Source organism: Eubalaena glacialis, chromosome 3 (genome assembly GCF_028564815.1).
Source record: "Eubalaena glacialis isolate mEubGla1 chromosome 3, mEubGla1.1.hap2.+ XY, whole genome shotgun sequence".
Classification (NCBI taxonomy): Eukaryota; Metazoa; Chordata; class Mammalia; order Artiodactyla; family Balaenidae; genus Eubalaena; species Eubalaena glacialis.
Window position 1 is genome coordinate 194,072,537 of NC_083718.1, and position 19,544 is coordinate 194,092,080.

General features: G+C 58.1%; 1 protein-coding gene across 3 annotated transcripts in view; it reads right to left on the minus strand.

The window, feature by feature from the left end:
* The window catches only part of PRKCZ (protein kinase C zeta), a 99,165-nt gene that overhangs the window by 18,521 nt on the left and 61,100 nt on the right, over positions 1-19,544 (minus strand). For 2 of the 3 annotated variants that reach the window (XM_061185118.1, XM_061185119.1), the window contains 6 exons: positions 14,039-14,124; positions 8,706-8,837; positions 8,036-8,117; positions 6,984-7,036; positions 4,153-4,341; positions 975-1,072 (listed from right to left, as the gene is read on the minus strand). In XM_061185118.1, the coding sequence (XP_061041101.1) occupies positions 975-1,072; positions 4,153-4,341; positions 6,984-7,036; positions 8,036-8,117; positions 8,706-8,837; positions 14,039-14,124 (640 nt within the window). Of the gene's footprint in view, positions 1-974; positions 1,073-4,152; positions 4,342-6,983; positions 7,037-8,035; positions 8,187-8,705; positions 8,838-14,038; positions 14,125-19,544 lie in introns of all 3 variants that reach the window. The other variant, XM_061185117.1, reaches the window with a different exon arrangement.

Consider the following 19,544-nt stretch of genomic DNA (forward strand, 5'->3'; position numbering starts at 1 on the left):
AGCAGGACGGAGACCGTCGTGCAGAGAGGCTTGCCTGCACGCTGGGTCCTAGCAGAGTCGGGCCCTCGCTCGGTCACCGGCTCCCTGCGCTGACATAAAACTTCCCCAAGCGATAAGTGTGCCTCACCGTGATCACACTGCACAAACAACACGGTTTACACTAACACCTGCTGCTCGCCGGGAGTCTGGGACTTTGGCACGTGTTAGGTAGAGGTGCCTATGTGACCCGCCCCCAGTAAACCCCGAGTTTCACAATTCCCTGTGGAGGAATTCAGGGTGTCCTGTGGGACTCCACAGGGCGGGACTCCGGGCAGCTCATGCCTGGTTTCCTCCCGACTTTACCCCGTGCATCGTTTCCCTTTACATCCTTTCACAGCAGTAAGCCTTAGCCTTGAGTTTGATGATGTGCCGTGTCCTGCAAGTTCTCCTAAGTCACCGAACCTGGGGGTGGGTCCTGAGCACCCCGACCCAGAACATAGTAACTTTTCAAGTAAACAAACTGTGTGAGTTCAACTCATCTGGCCAAAAAAATTCCAAACTGAGTATACGTTGAATATCCTAGACCAGTAGTTCCAAACCTTTTTAAAGCAGAATTCTAATATGTACAAAGCTTCAGAGTGAGGCTGTTTAGTATTTATTCATTTATTCCACTAATCAGTGAGATCCATAAGCACAAAGACAGGCCTCCCATTCACAGTGGCATCCCAATACCTGATCCCATGCTTGTATCAGTGGGATGCGTTCAATAAATAATTTGTAAACAGAATTAAAGAATTTAGCTTCTTTTGTATGAAATTTACTTAACATGACACCAGCCAATGAGAACAACAAAGCTAGTTTGAGGAACCAAAAAGCCCCCATACTTGCAAACAGGAGGACCCTACAGACGACAGCAGAAACCTCACGACAACACAGCCTCCACACGGTTCAGATCAGAAAGCAGCAGAATCCCAGAAGCACCCCCTTTCTCTTACCGACTTGTTGTCTGGAAGCAGGAGTGTAAGCCGACCAGGAAAGGGTTGCTGGATGCCTGCTCAAACACGTGCTTCTCTGTCTGTACCCAGTCAATATCCTGAAATAGAAGCCAGGGAGTGTGAACACTTCACAGGCATCCTGGAGAAGGGGAGGCAAGAAAGGAATGTCAACTCTGCTTGAGGGAAGACAATGCAGAGAGGAAAAGAAAACGCCCGCTGAGAAGTTCTGCCCACCACCATCACCATCCCCACCGCTGTCACCCATTACCATCTGCCACCTTCACCTTCATCGTCTCCACCATCATCACCATCACCACCACCACCATCATATCATCACCATCACCATCATCATCACCACTATCATTCATTATCATCACCACAAGCGCCATCACCATCATTCCCCATCCTCTATTACCATCTCCACCACCATCACCATCTCCACCACCATCACCATCTCCACCACCATCACCATCTCCACCACCATCACCATCTCCACCACCATCACCATCTCCACCACCATCACCATCTCCACCACCATCACCATCTCCACCACCATCAGCATCGTTACCTGTCACCTATCACCATCAACATTTCTCACCGTTTCTACCACCATCACCAAAGCCACCATCACCAGCTGTGCACTGGCCTCTGGGTTACAGGCTCTCCCGCACTGCCCCATGTGCTGCCCGTGGCAGCCTTGGAAAGTCTGTATTATCATCTCCACTTAAGACAGGAGGAAACAGAGAGTGGAGGTTTCTCCAACACCCCACACCCATCTCCCAAGCACCAGCTCCCACGGCAGGGCTATCTCCCTCCCAATCCACACTGGAACTTGGGGAAAACTCAGCTTGAGAGTCTCAGCTGTGGTTCCATTACAATCCCAGAAAGCAGAGTCGGACGAGATTCCCCAAATTCCCCGGGTTAAACCTCTTGTCTCAGGGGTTGGGAAGTGAGAGGGAACGGGATGTGTCCGAAGTAGCCTGCTTTCCCCTGAAGGTTTCTGGAAAAATGAGCAGACTCTCAGTGGGCATCCCTTTGGTGGCCAAAGACCGTCTGGGTTCCTCGTCCTGGGGCTGGGTCCTGACCCCTCTGCCCCTCGCTCCCGGGGACGCCCTGGGTGGCATGGCTCCGTCTGACCAGCCCCACCTCCCCCAGCTCCACTCGTTCGTGCAATGGCCACCTGGTGTCCCCACTCAGCGTCTCATGCGCAGAGCCGGCCTCAAACAGAGCCCTTGACTGTCCCTGCGTCTGTTCTCCCAGGCACCTGGCCACCCGGGTGCTCACGAAGGAAATGCTGGTGGGTGCACGATGCCTCCTCCTCCATGCCCCCGGGTCCACCTGCCTCCCGCCTGCCGGACTCCCCACGCTATTTTAACAAAGCGCCACAGACCTCGGGACTTAAATCCTCCAAACTGTGTCCTCTCGCTGCTCTGATGCAGAAGCCTCTGGGCTCAGGGTGTGGGCAGGGCCCCACGCCTGCCCAGGGCCCCGCGCCTGCCCAGGGCCCCGCGGAGGGTCCTTCCTGCACCTCCAGGGGACTCTGGCCCTTCTCCGCCTCTGTCTTCACAGTGACTTCTCTGTGTGTGTTTTTCCTCCTCCCTGTCTCAAATCTTTCCCTGCCTTTCTCTAAAAGGACACTCGTCACTGGACTTAGGGTCCCCCAGCTAATCCAGCATGACCGCCGCAGGATCTGTAATTACATCTCCCCAGATAAGGTCCCGTTCCCAGGTTCCTGGGATTGGGACGGGGACCACGGGACGGCAGGGCCTCTCACAAACGCACAGTTGGCCCGCGCGCCAGATCCTAGGGTCTCGCTCCCCTGAGACCACCTCCAAGTCCGAGCTCCAGTCACGGCCACGTGCGAAGATGCCGACAGCGACCACAGCAGTAACGCTCTCTGGAGGCCTCTCCTCTCAGCGTTCTAGAAACCGGCCCTCACACACCATCAACCCTCCAGCCGGCCGCAGGCTGGGAAGGGGCTTGGAATCCTCTTGCGGGGCTGCAACCGGCAGCGAAGATGCCAGCCGGACCCCGCACTTCCCGGGGCCTCCGCTTCCTCAGCTGTGAGGCACGGATGTCCCAACTCACTTGTGAGCTCAGCGCCCAGGGCTGAGGGGCCAGCTGGGCGGGGTGAGCACTGCACAAACGCGCTCGCCGGGAGGACAGGCGGGGGCTCGGTGCAGCCCCGCTCTGCCCTCTGAACTGCGAGCTGGGCCGGGGAGCCCGCCCGTGGCCCCCGCTCCACGGGCGCCAAGTGGCCTCAGGGGTCAGCGGCGGCTGCACCGTAACAGTGACTGCTCCCTGTGAAGTCAGCTCTCTGCTTAGGGACGTCACCCCCGTTCAGGGGTTAAAGAAACAGGTCAAAAGTACGTCAAGCCAAGATGCCCATGAAAAGGAGCTCAATACACTGTCACTATGGGAACGTCAATCAAAGCCACTTCATACCCACTAGGACAGCGATGGCCAAAAAATAGAAAATGGCAAGCATCGGCAAGAATGCGCAGAAATCGGGAACCTCACGCGTTGCTGTTGGGAATGTAAGATGGCACAGCTGCCATGGAAAACAGTTTAACTGTTCCTCAAAAAGGTAAACATAGAATTACCCTATGACCCAGCAGTTTCCCTCCTGGGTAAACACCCAGGAGGAGTGGAAACAGGGACTCAAGCAAATAACCGCACAGAGCCGTTCACGGCAGCGCGACTCAAGCAGTGCGACTCAAGCAGCGAGACAAGCCCAGTGCCCGTCAGCGGGTGAACAGAGAAGCCCGACGGGGTTGATCCGTAAAACGCAACATGGCCGAGGCCTAAAAAGGAAGGAAGGACGCGCAGACACCCGCTACCACGTGGATGGACCTTGAGAACACGACGCTCCGTGAGAGAAGCCAGACACAGAAGGTCCCATAACGCACGGTTCCACTTACACAGAGTGTCCACAACAGGCAAATCCACGGAGACAGTGGGCGGCCGTAGGGGCCGGGGAGGGGGCCGGGGGTACTGCTCACGGGGATGGGGCGGCCTTTTGGGGGATGAGCAGGTGTGGAGCGGGGTGGTGGCGAGGGTGGCCCAACACCGTGAATGCGCTAAACGCCACTGAACCGTGCGCTTGAAAGCAGTCAAGTGGCAAACTTGGTTACGTGCGCTGACTTCCATCCGAAGAAGCGAGTAGGCGGGCCCTCACCTCGTCGTCGTGGACCAGCTCCTTCTTCACCACCTTCATGGCGTAGACCTGATCGTTCTTCTTCAGCCGTACCAGCAGGACCTTGGCATAGCTCCCGCGCCCGATGACCCTGAGCAGGTCGAAGTCCTGCAGCCCGAGCCCCTGAGATATTTTGATCCCGTCCATCCCATCGATAACCGGCTTGAGGTCCTGAGGGAGGGAGGACAAAATGGGAGAAAGCGGGAAGGGGACTCGTGCGGGATGGGGGAAGACGTGGCGTCCGTGCCCCGGAGCCCAGAGCCCCGTCCTGCTCACAAGTCCTGACTCTCCGTCCCAAAGGCCGCCACCCCCACGCCACCCAGGAGCAAACCCCAAGAGCTTCTGGTGGAAGGGGCCGGAAATCCGAGAGCCGTCATCAGCCACCGGTGGGCCCTCTGCAAGCGAGGAGGGATGCTCGGGGCCAGCCCCGCCTGGACAGGCCGAGGAGGTGGCCGCAGGCTCACATACCCCACGGCCATCGGTGCAGCGGCCGGAAGGCCACCTGGCCCTCCCTGGGGGGTTGCAAAGCATAACTCGCTAATGTCTGGAAAGACCTGCCAAAGCAAGTACCACTAGAAACAATATACGATGAAAGAGAAAGGCAACTGGTTAAGAGCACAAGCTCCCCTCCTGAGAATTACCTCTGGTGGAGGGAGGGTAACAAAGTGCTCCTGACTCACTCCAGACACAGAGTGACCAGGTAGAAAGATCTAGACGTCCAGGCAGGGACACTGACCCTGGGAAAGGTGTGGCCTCTCAAGGTGCTGCTGTTCCCTGAGGTCCTGTGCACAGAGGTTGAGCCCCAGCTGGAACTGTCCTTGCTCAGAACCGCAACTTCCTGAGCCTCATTTATCACCCAGAGTCCAGTTGTGATGCTGTGATTTGTAACACCAAGTTCGTATCTGTTCTAGGGCCCCATTCCGGGCACACAGCTCCTAAAACCTGGGGGGGATTTCCTAAGTGCTGAGAGCCAGCAAGGTGTGTTTTGTTATGTTAATGAGGCAACTACAGGGAAGCCTCTAGGTCACCTAAGGATGCAGCTGGTTGCCAGGGGAACCAACCCTGGGATTAGAGGGTCAGTCCCATCCCCTGACCTCCCAGGAGGGGAGAGGGGCTACAGGTTGACTCCATCGCCAGTGGCCAATGATTTAATCATCACGCCTGTGTAATGAAGCCTCCGTAAAACCCCCAAAAGGACAGGTTTGGAGAGCTTCTCGGTTGGTGAATACGTGGAGATTTGGGAGTGGCGCTCGCTCAGAGAGACCATGGAAGCCCTCGCCCCTTCCCCACACCTTGCCCTGTGCGCCTCCTACAGCTGGCTGTTCCCGAGTTACAACCCTTTAATATAACCCGGTGATCTGGTGAGTAAAATGTTTCTCTGAGTCCTGTGGGCCGTTCTCACAAATTAATTGAACCTGAGGAGGGGGTCGTGGGACCCTCCAATCTGTAGCCAGTCGCTCAGAAGCACAGGTGACAACCTGGACTTGCAACTGGCATCTAAAGTGGGAGGAGGGGTCCGTCTTGTGGGACTGAGCCCCCGACCTGGGGGATCTGTCCCCCGGTTGATGGTGTCAGAGCCGGGTTACACTGTAGGACACTCAGTGTCTGCTGAGAATTGCAGAGCTGCTTGGTAGTGTGGAAAGCACACACGGAAAATAAAGGCAGGCTTTTATGCAAATAAAGTTTGACAAAAACTGCAGCTCAGGAGTCAGCCCTGGACCCGCTGTGCCGTCTGGGTGGAGAGGATGTGGGAAGGCCTCACCCGCAGCAGAAGACAGTGCCAGGATTGGGCCCCCACGAACCTTCGGGGCAGCAGCCTCTGGGGCTTCATAAAGGATGTGCCCTGGTGAGACCCAGCTGTGAAGGCGGCAGGGCCTGTTCCTGGAGCTGTCATCTCCCCACTGTCATCTCCCGCGTCCTCGCCACCCCTCTTCACTGCCGCCCGACAGGCGGACTCCCCCACCCGGGACAGCCCATCCCCCCAAACCAGAGGGCCCGTGAGAGCTGCCTGTGGGCGCCAATGTCCCTGCCACACAAGGCACTGAGTCCCAGAGACGGGGACACCTGCCACGGGGGAGGGTGACGGCCGCGGAAAATGTAAGAACCTGGGTGCTGGAGTGGGCGTGACAGCCAGGTCAGAGTGAGCCCACCCCCCAGGGGCCAGCCTTCCCGCTTTCTCTCAAAGCACAAGAGCACGGGGTTTCCTTTGTGGAGGTCACGTGTGCCCCTTGTGGTCCACCGTGATGGTCTGAGCCACCTGTACTGATGTGGAAATGGCCACGCCGGCAGTCAGTGCCATGGAAAGCTTCCCGTGCGCCGGGCATGGTGCTAAGCGTTTATACAAATGCTCTCGGTTTACCCTCACAGAAAGGTGCAATCATCATCCACCCTTGACAGAAGATGATCCTGAGGTCAGAGGGGTCCCCTGACCCAGGCTCAGACCAGGCCTGCAGCTTGGGCTCACAGAGACTCAGCCAATGACCCCTCACGCCCAGTTCTGCATCGGTGAAAGAGTACGTACAGCGAGCACCATATCCTCACCTCTGAGATTCAGCAACGGCTCACGTGCTGCCACGTTCACTCGCTCTCTGCCCATTCGGCTGTACAGAGAACACCTCTGTGCTAAATGTCTGGAAGACCTCACAGACCTCTGCCCTGGAAGCCTCAGTGTGCGCGATCCCCGATGTCCGCAAGGCCGTGCTCCCCCCAACCCTCCTCGTTCATATTCGAGTTTCCACGACTGCCCCAGAAATGAGCTAATGCACCTGTAAACAGGACGCTGAAAATACTGATGAGCCGTCTGCTATACTCACCTCAGGTTCATCTTCAATGTTATCATGTTTCCGGGTTGAAGAAATATAAGCAACTAGTGAAGAGAGGAAGAAAAAAGGGGCGTTACAGGCGTTGTCAGGGACGTGGCCTGAGACCCCCACGGCCCTTGCCCCTCTGTGGAGACACAGTGGCCCAGGCCAGGCAGCCAGGCCAGCCGGTGCTCACGGTGAAGGCGTGGAGCAGCCACTTCTGACTCAACTAGAGACTTAAGAAAATGCAGCTTCCTGGGCCCCACCCAGACCTGCTGACTCTGAACTTCTGGGGCTGGGAACCTGCCTTTGTGACAAGTTTCCCTAGTGATTCTTCTGGAGGTGACTGATCGTAAGATTCTGGTGTCTAGCCTTCCAGTCTTTGTTCTTACGGTATGCAGATGGGTGGCTGGGTGGCTGGGTACTTGTTAAGGGTCTCCTTTACAGGAGGTGCTGTGCTAAGGGTTTTCTGCTCCGTGGCCTCCTGCCATCCCACGGGATGGAGCTCACATTTATCAAACGAGGGCTAGGGCCCTTGCACACCCTGGTAACAGTGCACAGAACTGCAGAAGCTCAGAGCTGGGCCATCAGTCCAACTGGTATTCAAGATCACTCTCTGAATGCTTCTTAGCATTAAAAAAAAGTCTCTCCTCAACCAAAAAAAAAAAAAAAAAAGAAAGAAAGAAAAAAGAAAAAAAATCCACTGAAACTCAAGAACTACACAGTAGCCTGCTGTGCGCACAGCAGGCCTTTCCACAGAGATGGGTATCCACGGTGGCCGCTGCGCTACGTGCCTCTTAGAATGTCCGAAGTCGGCACAGAGGGCAACCCCGCCCCGGGCTCCCCAGGCGGCAGCACACAGAGACGTGGGCGCCCAGGGAAGGCCACCTGCCCACCTCTGACCCGGATGAGGGGGGCCCTGAGAGCCCTCCCCGGTCCCGCGGTGAGCACGGGACATGCTCCCAGGTACTGGCCCCTGGCGAGAGGAGAGGATCTAGAAGGATGCCCGGGGGGAAGGGGAGGCGGGCAGGTGTTCCCGGGGGGGCGGGGCGAGCAGCCCCTACTTCCATCCGTCTCCTCGGAAGGAAGGTCCACGTCGTCACTCTTGTCGTCCACTGCAGGCTCCTGGGAAGGCATGACAGAATCCTGCAGAGAGACGGCAACACAGTGACCCGGCGGGCGCCACGACGGAGCTTCTGGAGACTTGTAAGTCACCTGTTGTGTAACACACACTGTAACACACGTCATGACACGTATCATTCAACTGTTACATCATCGCACTGAACACGGGAAGAGGAGCACTGGAGTCACCTGTGAGTCCACAGGCCGAGGTGACCGCGCAGCCCCTCGGGCCGCGACCTTCCCGGCAGGTGCTTTAGAAAGCACGTGTATTTACACGGTGACGCCGACTCCTCTCTCCCGCCCCCAGCCCCCATCTCGCGTCGCCTGCAGTCAGGCCCCAGCTCCGGGTTCCACGGCTGACGTCACAATCCCGGAGGCTCCCTACTGGTGGACCCTGCGGCCCCCAAGAGTGCTGGGGGCTCCCGGGGCTCAGGAAGAGGGCCCGACCCGGACCGCTGGCCTGGGCCATCACTCTGCAGCCCACGGGAGCCTCCTCCTCTCTCTCGCGGGTGGCAGGGACGGTGTCAGGGCCCCCCCACCTGGACAGAAGGAGGTCGAGGGTCCCTGGGGCAGTGTGGACACCCCCCCAGGCTGTACCTGGCCCCCACTCACCATATGCCTGTTGCAGGTCAGCGGGACAAGGACGTGGCAGCGCTTATGGACCAGCAGTTTGCAGTTGATGCACCTGTAGCCCTGCCTGGCAAGGCCCCATATCCTTTCACTGCACTGGCCGCAGTACGCTCTCTGCGCGGGACGAGAACAGCCGCTGTCAGCCGGGCCCGGTGCGCCCAGGGGCCGCGCCACGCCGCGCGGACATGCTGCACCGTCACGACGCGCAGCTGGGGTGGGAGGTGGCCCTGTCGCCTCGTCACCCCCGGCACCAGGCCCCCGCCCAGGCTCGGCAGCTCCGTCCCAAGGTTGGGGGAACCGAGGGCCCCAAGGAGGGCGCTGGGGCTCTGCTCCTTGTGAGGGAAAAGGGGAGGCCCCGGCGGGCAGGGGTGATGAGACCCCTCCAGGGGCAGCGCCGCCCCCTGCTTGCAGGGCCTGGAGTGGGAGTCATAGCTCCTACCAGGCTGCGCTCAGAACAGCCGAGGGGCCCCTTGTGGGTGGAGTGACCCAGGTGAGAAGCGGGTGGGAGAGCCGGCTGCCTGACCCTCGTCCAAACACCCACCTACATGACAACCACAGAAGCGACCCTGCCTGGCGTCTGGACGTGTCAGGATTCTGAGCTGCTCTGGGGCTCCATGCAATTATCTTGGTATTTTTCTCAGCGTTTTAAAAGATTTTAAATGGTCAATCTTCATTCTTCTTGGTTCTAAACACTTTAAATTCATGATCATTTCTGGCTTGTTTGGAGAAGTTTTTGTAATTTTGGAATGTCACAAAATGCGTGGAGGTGAGTGTGTCCAGAAGTCTGGTCACCCGCCCACCACTCGGCGTCCAAAGTCATCTTCGCAGTTACGTGGTGTCTGCACGTCGACAGGTTCCCCATTTAGTTTTTTGCCAGCCGTAACTCGTTTTCGTGTTTTACCCTCTTGCCTTTTTTTTTTTTTTTTTTAACAAATTTCTTTCTTTTGAGAGAGTCTCAAATTACTCCTGGAGAACAGAAAGGATACACAGTACCAGCCGCGCAATGGAGCTCATTTAGGAAACAGAGCGAACCCTCACGAGGTGTGGGCCTGAGGTGCAGGACGGGCTGCTGGCGGCCAGCGGGCACCGAGAAGCCGATTTCCCACCAGGAAGGAGCCCCCTCCCCATACACAGAGCGCGTACGTCTCAGTCACGGCCATGTGGTCAGCACCTGGCACAGTGCCCAGCACACAGTGGGTGCCCAATAAAGGTTTGCTGAAGACAAGTCCACACGCGTGCGCCCGTGCGCCCCACTGCTTTCAACTTCGGTAAAAGGCAAGAGAAGGATGTACCCAAGTCCCCCACGTTGCCGGAACCATCCCTCCCACAAGGAGGCCAACACGGGCTGTGGGACTCTCTCTGGGAACGGCCTGAGATGCAGTGGACGGCAGCAAGGGCCAGACAGAGGGCTGGACAGAGGGCCACCCCCCCAGACCTCCGACTCGGGCCAATCCAGTTTAACGCCGGCCTTGGCATCTCCGCCCGAGGAGGGTGAGTGCTGGTGAGTGAACTCGGGGTTCAGGGAAGGGGCGTCGTCTCTGAGGACCGCTCAGCATTCATGGAACCATTACAAAAATTCACGTCTTTTTATACAATGTGCTAAATGTGTTTAGCTTTCTCCAGAACACCATTTAACAATGCTTGGATCATATTTAGGGGCAAACCCACAGCCACCTGGTATCTTCACGAATTAACAAAGATCCCTTTTCCTACAGAGCCACCCTCACCAGGGCCCAGGCCAGGACAACGGGTGATCAAGGGCAGCGTGAGTTTGTCGGGTTCCAGCACCCGTCAGTCGCATCGAGGCCACGTGCAGACATCCCCCCAGAAGAGGCAGCCACAAGGCTCTTTTTTTTTTTTTTTTTTTAAAGAGAGCAGTTGCTTGAGGATAAACAGCTAGTTTCTTTTTTTTAATTAATTAATTAATTAATTAATTTTTGGCTGTGTTGGGTCTTCATTTCTGTGCAAGGGCTTTCTCTAGTTGTGGCAAGCGGGGGCCACTCTTCATCGCGGTGCATGGGCCTCTCACTATCGCGGCCTCTCTTGTTGCGGAGCACAGGCTCCAGACACGCAGGCTCAGTAATTGTGGCTCATGGGCCCAGCTGTTCCGCGGCATGTGGGATCTTCCCAGACCAGGGCTCGAACCCGTGTCCCCTGCATTGGCAAGCAGATTCTCAACCACTGCGCCACCAGGGAAGCCCCACAAGGCTCTTTATTTCAAAACTAGATTTGAATTATCAACATTTCAAGAAATGTGCCACTAAATGATAAAACTTAGGGAATTCCCTGGCGGTCCAGTGGTTAGGACTTGGCGCTTTCACTGCCGTGGCCTGGGTTCAATCCCTGGTTGGGGAACGAAGATCCCGCAAGCTGCGGCCAAAAAATAATAATAATAAATAAAACTTAAAACCCAAGCTTCGGGCTTCCCTGGTGGCACAGTGGTTGAGAATCTGCCTGTCAATGCAGGGGACATGGGTTCGAGCCCTGGTCTGGGAAGATCCCACATGCTGCAGAGCGACTAGGCCCGTGAGCCACAACTACTGAGCCTGCGCATCTGGAGGCTGTGCTCCGCAACAAGAGAGGCCGCGACAGTGAGAGGCCCGCGCACCGCGATGAAGAGTGGCCCCTGCTTGCCGCAACTAGAGAAAGCCCTCGCACAGAAACGAAGACCCAACACAGCCATAAATAAATAAATAAATAAACAAATACTTAAAAAAAAACCCCAAGCTTCATTTCTCAGAAAAATCACGAGACTTCATAGATTAATGGGTGCAAATATTTTTAAGTCTCTTACGTGCTGCCAAAGTGGTTCCTTGCTCATGTTTTCAGTCACTGACGTCTGGGGCTGCTTTCACACGGCAACAGTAACGGCAGAGTCAGGGTCCGGCAGTTGTGACAGAGACCGCATGGGCCACAAAGCCTGAAATACCTACTCTCTGCCCCTGGCAGGGGATGCTTGCTCAGACCAAACAGCCCTGGGGCTGAGGACCTCAGTGCCTCCCATTGTGGGCTGGACGCTGCCCCCGCCCCACCGTGAGTCCCCAGCTGAGCCTTCCTCTCTGCTCGAGAAGCTCAGTTGTGTCCAGTGCAGAGAAAGCTCCAGGCAGGGAGCTTGGGCCAGTGAGGCCGACAGCCCTCGCTTCCATCCTTGGGTCAACAGCAAAGAAGGAGAGCAGTGACCTCCTTTGTGGGCTTGTCCCTGTGAGTCTGGCTGATCCCGCAGAGCCAGGCGTGTAGCTTCCGAGACATGTGGGGTGACCTGGCAGCCCCGTAGTTAACACTGGTGGATGGTGCGGCCCCAGACGTGGAGCCCAAGGACCCTGGTGGGAACTGTGCCTGGTGACAAACGGCGACACGCCCCCCCTCCCCATCTGTGAATGGCGGGGCTGGTTAAGCGTTGTCGGGGGTCTCGGGGTCGGCTCCCTCCTCGGCCTCCTGGTGTTTGTGAAAAGCTGCTAGGCGCTCGGGGAGAGCGGGTGGGGACGGGGCTGGAGTGGGTACCCCCCCACCGCCGAGTTCCCCTCCTCCTTGAGGAGGAGAAGCCTTTGCCCACAGATTTTGGGGAGGGGGCGGCAGGAGGAGTGCCAGGCTCTGCACCCTGCCATCAGAGAAATGGGTTTTCCTCCGAGAACCTGCAGGGAGGGAGAGGCCAGGCCCCTCCGGGTGGCCTTGCCGGGTGGGTGGGCTTCGTCGTGGGCCCGTGAGTCAATCTGTCACGAAGGGAACGAGCAGTTCTCTGATGTCCTGAAGGGTGGCCCATCCTGTCTGCCTGAGACCCTCTCTGGCAGAACCAAGCCGGTGCCCAGATGCACAGGAAGAGAAGCCACCGGCCGCAAGCTGGCTGGTCGTCCGTTTTTTAAATAAACACGGGAGGGTGGGCAGTGGGGGCCTCGCGTCATGGGGGCTGGACGTTTCCATTTCTCCAGGCTTCACCCGGTCCGTCTGGGTGGTTCACCGCAAAGTCTCACGTCCACACCCGTCGGCCAGGCCCATCACTCCTGCACCCCAGGCCCTCTGCCCCCACCCGGCGACGCCCGACCTCCCCACGGCATCTGATGTCCCAAGGACCCCGTGCCCTCCCAACGTCGCCAAGGCTCCCAGGGCCCTTCTCATTCCCAACGGACAGGCCGCATCCCTTCTTTACACCCAACATAGCACCCAGGGCTCCCCCGCTGACTCTCCCCCAATCACCCATTACAGTAAACAATAAACCACTGTGTCGTGTGCACCTCCTGTGTGCCAGGTGCGGGCACAACCTTCAGGGCAGAGTGCTGTGCCCGGCGGGAAGTGGCACACACGGGGCTGTGAGGGGCACGGAGAAGGCACGCCACGTGGGGGGGTGCGGGTGGCCAGAGCGCTCAGCGCATGCGGGGGTCCCCAGGTCAGCAGGTGCTCGGCTGCTGTACTGGACTCCGTGGTGTCCCCCCCAGACTCAGGTCCACCCAGAACCTTAAGTGGAAAAAGTATCTTTGTAGGTGAAGTTAGTTAAGTTAAAATGAGGTCAGACTGGGTCCTAACACCATGATGGGTGTCCTTGGGGAGCAGAGACAGAGAGCAGGTGGCAGAGGCTGGAGGGCTGTGCTCCCAGCCCAGGAGCTCCGAGGACCGCCAGCAACCCCAGAAGCTATACAGAGGCAAGAAGGACCCTCCCAGAGCAGCGGGAGGGGGAGCGGCCCTGCCCCACCTTGGTTTGGACTCCAGACTGTGAGAGAACGAACGGCGAAGCACCCAGTTTGTGGCCCTTTGTGCCGGCAGCCCCGGGGCACGTGGTCGCCGGCCATGGGGGCACCTGCAGGTGCCCGCCGGCAACGGGACGGCTACACAGCCACGCGAACCCCATGGTTTCTACAGGACACAGGGCAGCACGAGGAGAAACACCAGATGCTGTGCTAGAGCGCCTTCGGAGCGGGCCGGACAGCGAGGCAAGTGGGCCGGGGGCTGGAGGGCTGTCTCGGGCTCTGGGCTTTGCAGGACACCCTTGGGACCAACAGGGGACACTGTGGGGTAACACACGCATCCTGGTTATGGGACAAATCTGTGTCCCTTCTGAATGCACACAGGCAGGCGGGACCATGGAGCCACAGTGCCTGGACAGGGGATCCCGTAGCAGGGACACACAGGCCGAGTTCATCAGAAAAGACCCGAGCTGGCACCTTCCTGGGCTCAGGGAGCCTCGTAAAGGGCTCGTTGTCATCCAGGGACAGCGGCTGTGAAAGCGGCTCGGAGGCCTCGCCTGTGCGCAGAGCAGAGCCCAGCACCTCCTCTTGGGGGCAGGGGGGCAGGGGGGCATCTCGGCGGCCTCAACAGCAACTCACCCTGTTAAAGCGCTTGGCTTGGAAGAGGTGGCCGTTGGCGCGGTACAGCTTCCGCCATCTTCTGGCTCCGCGGCGGTAGATGGATTCTGGAAAGAACAGCAGAAAGGGGTAAAGAAACGGCCTAGTGGCCCACGAGCCCAGCTCCGCCACGTGCGGTGCGGTGGGGACAGGCCGCCCGCCGAGCTGACACGCCTGCGTCCCCACAGCTACTCCTCACGCGATCCCAGGGTCGACCGCCCCTCGATGCCCCTGGATGTGCCGCGAGGGCTGCCCTCCGCGGAGGGTCAGGCTGTGAAGACATCGGGGCCCGTGTGTCCTCCCACGTGTTTCCTTTCCACCCCCTTCCCTCCGGGCATGAAAACCAGGCCCCTCTCCACACAGGGACAGGCTCCAACGGGCCGAGGGCCCCCTGGACGTGCACGCCCAACCGTCCTCAGAGGGACCCTGGCCGCCGGGGAGTCCACGGTCAGCCCGAGACGGGCGTCTGTCCAGCCAGCACCATCCCGCCCCCTCCATCCCGGGCTCCCGTTTGAAGAGCAAATCTAGGGACAGAAGTAAAGCCAAACCAACCGGACACTTATGTTGAATTGAAAGTTACCAAAACCGTCGCTTTCACAACCTGCATTCAGTAATTCAAACTCCTGAGGAAGGAGCCCGCTCGTTAAAAACGCGGAGCTAAACGTATAAGCAGAACTGTTGGCTTTATTCTTCCTCAAAAACGTTTCCAACTTTGCTCCTTCAAAACACTTTGAAAGTATGTGAAAACAAAATACTCAGGCTACAACGGGAAGCTTTGTGCTTTTACAAAGCTCTGTAGTGAAGGCGACTTTCATGAGAGTCAGGGAAGTGCCAGGAATATACTGACGTGGAAACTGCAACAGAATGTTTTTAAAACAAGCAAATTACCAGCTCTGGCTGGAACCTGCCGAAACCAGGTCACGGTGACTGCAAAACCGGCTTCTCTCCCGTTAAATGGGAGACGAAGTGGGAAACCGAGACGCCGGCACCCAGACAGAACAGGGCCGGCCAGAGGTAGCGTCCTCACCCCCCAGCCCATCCTCCCTGGGCTCCAAGGGGTCCCTGGTGACGCCCCAGGACCCCTGCCCGGATGACAGGGTGCGGCCCTCCTGGCCTGATTTGGGGGAAGCCTGGCCCCCGGCAGGTTCCCGCTAACATCCACGGGCCTGACTGCCCCGTGTGTGGCGTACAAACCCCCCGGCTGTCCCAGCAGATGGAGGAAAAAGGCACCGAGTGACACAGAGACACAGAGGGAGCTAGGCTCTCAGCTGGGGACGCGGTGGCACGAGACTCTGGCTCTTTCCTGCGCTCACATACGTGCCATGTGAGAGCCTGAAAATGCAGCCCACCGGATACCCTTCAAATCTGAGCAAAGCCACACGAAATAAGAGACTCAAAGATGTCCTAGCAGAGGCCAAGGGGTATTAGGGAGCCCCCAGCAGGTCGGAAAGCTCAGCGAGGGGACAGGATGGAGCCCTGCACGACCCCTGGGTGTGGAGCAGGACTGAGGGAAGCCGGGCGATGTCCCGCTGTCCACAGAGAGAAAAGCCGGGCGATGTCCCGCTGTCCACAGAGAGAAAAGCCGGGCGATGTCCCGCTGTCCACAGAGAGAAAAGCCGGGCGATGTCCCACTGTCCACAGAGAGAAAAGCCAGGCGATGTCCCGCTGTCCACAGAGAGAAAAGCCTGGACCCCAGCTGCTCCATGTCCTCCCAGATCACACGGGGAAGCCCTACCCCCAGCCCCCACGTGACTGTATTTGGAGGTGGGGCCCCTAAGGAAGCAATGGAGGTTAGTGGTCATAGCGTAGGGCCCCTGATGGGATTAGCATCCTCACAACAAGAGAAGGAGACATCCGAGCTCTGTCTCCAGGGCGGGAGGACACCGGGGAGGTGACGAGTGAGCCAAGTGTCCTCACCAGGCACCGACCCTGTTGGCACCTGGACCTCAGCCGTCCAGCCTCCAGACCCTGGGAAGTAAGCACCCGTGGTCTCCGCCCCCATCCAGGGTATTGGGAGGGCAGCCCACGCAGACCGGACGCCTGCCTCACTCCACACACAAGCCGTTGCCTCAAAAGATAAGGACTTAAACACGAGAGGCAAAGCAGCAAATCTTAACAATCCAAGGGGAGAAAAATTCTGAAAACACAAAAACACCAGCCCAAAGAGGAGAGGAACACACCTGAGTACCGTGAGGGGAGGACGCACGTCCATCCAGAGGCCACCCGAGAGGCAGACAAACCCCCGTCCCAATTATCAGCCACACGCAAGAGACGGGTGAATGATTCAGGATGCGAGAGGCACTTCCACAAATCAGCGAGGAAAAAGCAACAGAAGCGTCAACAAAAGACAAGTCTCCACAACGTCAAATACCGTCAAGGACCAGAGCAATTGGAAGTTGCCTGTCCTCCGAGACAGGGGCTAAACCAGGGCCAAAATTGATTGTCGAGAGGATGCGTGCTTCCCCGGGACCCAGCAATTGCACTGCTCCGAGACCAAGGCCCGAGGGACCTCACACGTGGGCTCGCAGCCAGCAAAGGGTGTTTGCGGACGCCCAGGCCCATCGGCAAGAGGAGACGTGACCTGCGGGCGTGACTGTTCAGGAGGACCCGGCGGCCGTAACCTGACTTGAGCTGTGCTCAGCAGCACAGACGCATCTTCCAAAATCAAACCAAATAAAAAATCAATATAAAGTGACATACTGACATCCATAAAGTGGGCTCTGTGAAATGATGCCCTTATTACCAAACTAAAAAATAAGCAAAACGGACAATGTGTTGTTTCAGGATGCGCAGTTAAGAGATGAAATCCTTCTAGTAAGTGGAAGACCAGGGGCAGTGGGTCGGCGCTGGGCGGGTCGGCTGCTAAGGGCACGCGTGTCCACTCCATTGTATGTTTTATAACACAAGTGAGTCCCATGCTCTTTAAGTGTCTCGACTGCTGCAGTAAACAATATACAATCAGAATTGTAAAAATACAGAGGGAGGGGCCAGAGGCAGCAACAACAACATGGTTATAAACTAGTTTCGGATTTTAACAGAAACACAGAGCTCTGAGTCTGCACAGAAAGGCCCCGGCCGCTGCATGCGATCCCACCGCAGGGGCCCACATCCACTCCCCCACTGGCTCGCACCCTGACCAGCGGGGAGCAGCGCCTGTGGACATGCGCTTCACACCCAAGGCAGGACACCGACCAGCAGGGCTGCCTCAGGGAGCCACGGCACTGATGTGACACTGCTCCCAGGCGACAGAAGCTGCAGATGTGCAAGTTAAGGGAGGGGAACCAGGGAGTAAAGTGGTGAGCAGGCAGGAGGGGGCCACATCCTCCAGGCCCCTCCCGACGACCAGCCCTCCTGGGGGAGGGGTCAGTGCGTGTCCTGCGCACACAGGACCGCCGTGCAATGTCGGACAGAGGTGTGACCGTGCTGTTGTCTTTAACTAGAGACTGAGCATGGTTTCAGGAGGTGTCTCTTGGCAAGGAGGGGAATGTGGTGGTTAATTTCATGTGTCAGCTGCGCTGGGCCACGGTGCCCAGATCTCTGGTCAAACATTATTCTGGATGTTTCTATGAGGGTGTTTCTGGATGAGATGAACGTTTAAACCAGTGGCCTCTGAGTGAAGCAGATTGCCCTCCATAATGAGGGTGGGCCTCGTCCAATCAGGCGAAGGCCTGAAGAGACCCAAAGGCTGACATCCCCCAGCGAGAGGAAGTCCTGCAGCAGATGGACTTCGGACCTGAACTTCGGCAGTGGCTCTTCCTGCATCCAGCCTGCAGCCTCCGTGACCATGTGAATGAATCCCTTACAGTGGATACTCTCTACACACACGTCTGTTTATTCTGCTTCCCTGGAGAACTGACTCACATGGACTCTCAGGTGGTACTTTCCATTACTCCCCACCCCAGGCAGAGACAGGAAGGTGCTGCCAGAGACCCTGGCAGTGCAGGCCCCGGCTCCACACCCTGGCATCACTTCCGGCAGAGGCAGGGGAGCCCCTGTGGTGTCCAATCCACACCCATGTTGCCACCTGGAAAGCAGTGCCCAGGTGACTTACAAGGAACCACAAGGGACAGCAGGGCATCCTACACTTTTAAAAAAATATACTTTTTGTTTTGAAGTAATTTCAGATGTACAGAAAGTTGCAAAGACAGTTCAGAGAGCTCCTGTATAACCTGCCTGCAGTCTCCCCCCGGTTAGCATTGCTCCGACACGGTGTGAAAAAGAAAAGGACACATGTTCTCAGAGAACACGCGTGTGCAGAGTGCTTCCCGGGGCGGGCGCTCTGGGGATGACCCGCCCCACCGCCCGCTGCACCCACCGCGGGCCCTGCGTGTCCACCTTCCCATTCGGCTGATCTCAGTGGTACACGGTCCTGAAGCCCAGCGGGTGGGCTGGCAAGGCCTCCATGGGAAGCGGGCCCTGGTGGGCGGCTCCGGCTGACCCCGCAGCTACTCCACCCGGTGTCCTGGTGGGTCAGGACGCTCCATCTCGGTCACCATGTCAAGGCCGACTTCAGAGTCAGAGCTGCTCGAAGTCAGAGCCTGCTGGGCACCTGGAGGTGTCCGGTCGCCTCCATGGTGCCCGTGCTCTGGACACAGAGCGGGAACGACAGTGGGTCCTCGTGGCCCCGTCTGCCCAGCCGCTCCTGTACCTTCTCTCAGCCTGAACGACACCCTCAAAGAAGCTCTCTGCTTGTCTTTGGAATTCTATAATTAGGACGGCTGCAGGGAACTTTAATGAGCTCAGTTTCTATGGCAATGGAGCATCTTGAGGGCTCTGACAAGGCGAAGAAAATACACTTTAAAAAGGGAGCTTAGAGCAACAGACCTTGAAACAAACCAGGCAGCCCCCAGATTTGGGGGGGAGCATGGGGTGCTCCGAATTTTCAGGGCAGATCATGATGCTATTGGAAGCCTCTCTGACTGTTTGCTGGACACGGACCCACCGCCCAGGTGACCAGCCCAGCACAACCCCCGACAGCCCTGGAGCACCTCGAAACTGTGGCGGGAGCGCTCCGGCGACGGGGCATGTGGGTCAGCTGAACGCCTTCCTGGTGGTTCCGGGTTGCTGACCAGCCCGAGGCAAGGCCAGGGAGCTGGTGAGGGGCCCTCGTCCCTCGGGCCGCGGGTGGGGTCCTCAGCAGAGCGCACGCTGCTGCCCCCAGGCCCGGCCCCCTCCGGGCGAGTGGCGTCCCCTGGGGTCCACGCCCAGGAGGCGGGGCCCGTGTCCAGTGCGCACCGCACTCGCTCAGGCCGCCCCGCCCTCACCGACCACACATTCCACCAAAAGGCTCCTACTGCAGGCTGCACGTGACCACCTAGAAACAGGAGTCCGGGGTTTACGTGGGACGCTGGCCTGGCCATGGGCCACGTATCTGGTGCTGCTGAGAAGCCTGGTGGCCGCACAGGCTGGGGGTCCCGAGGGAGGGTGGCCAGTGTGGACAAACAGTCCCAGGAAGCCCACGGAGCCACACAGCTCGCCTGCATTTCCC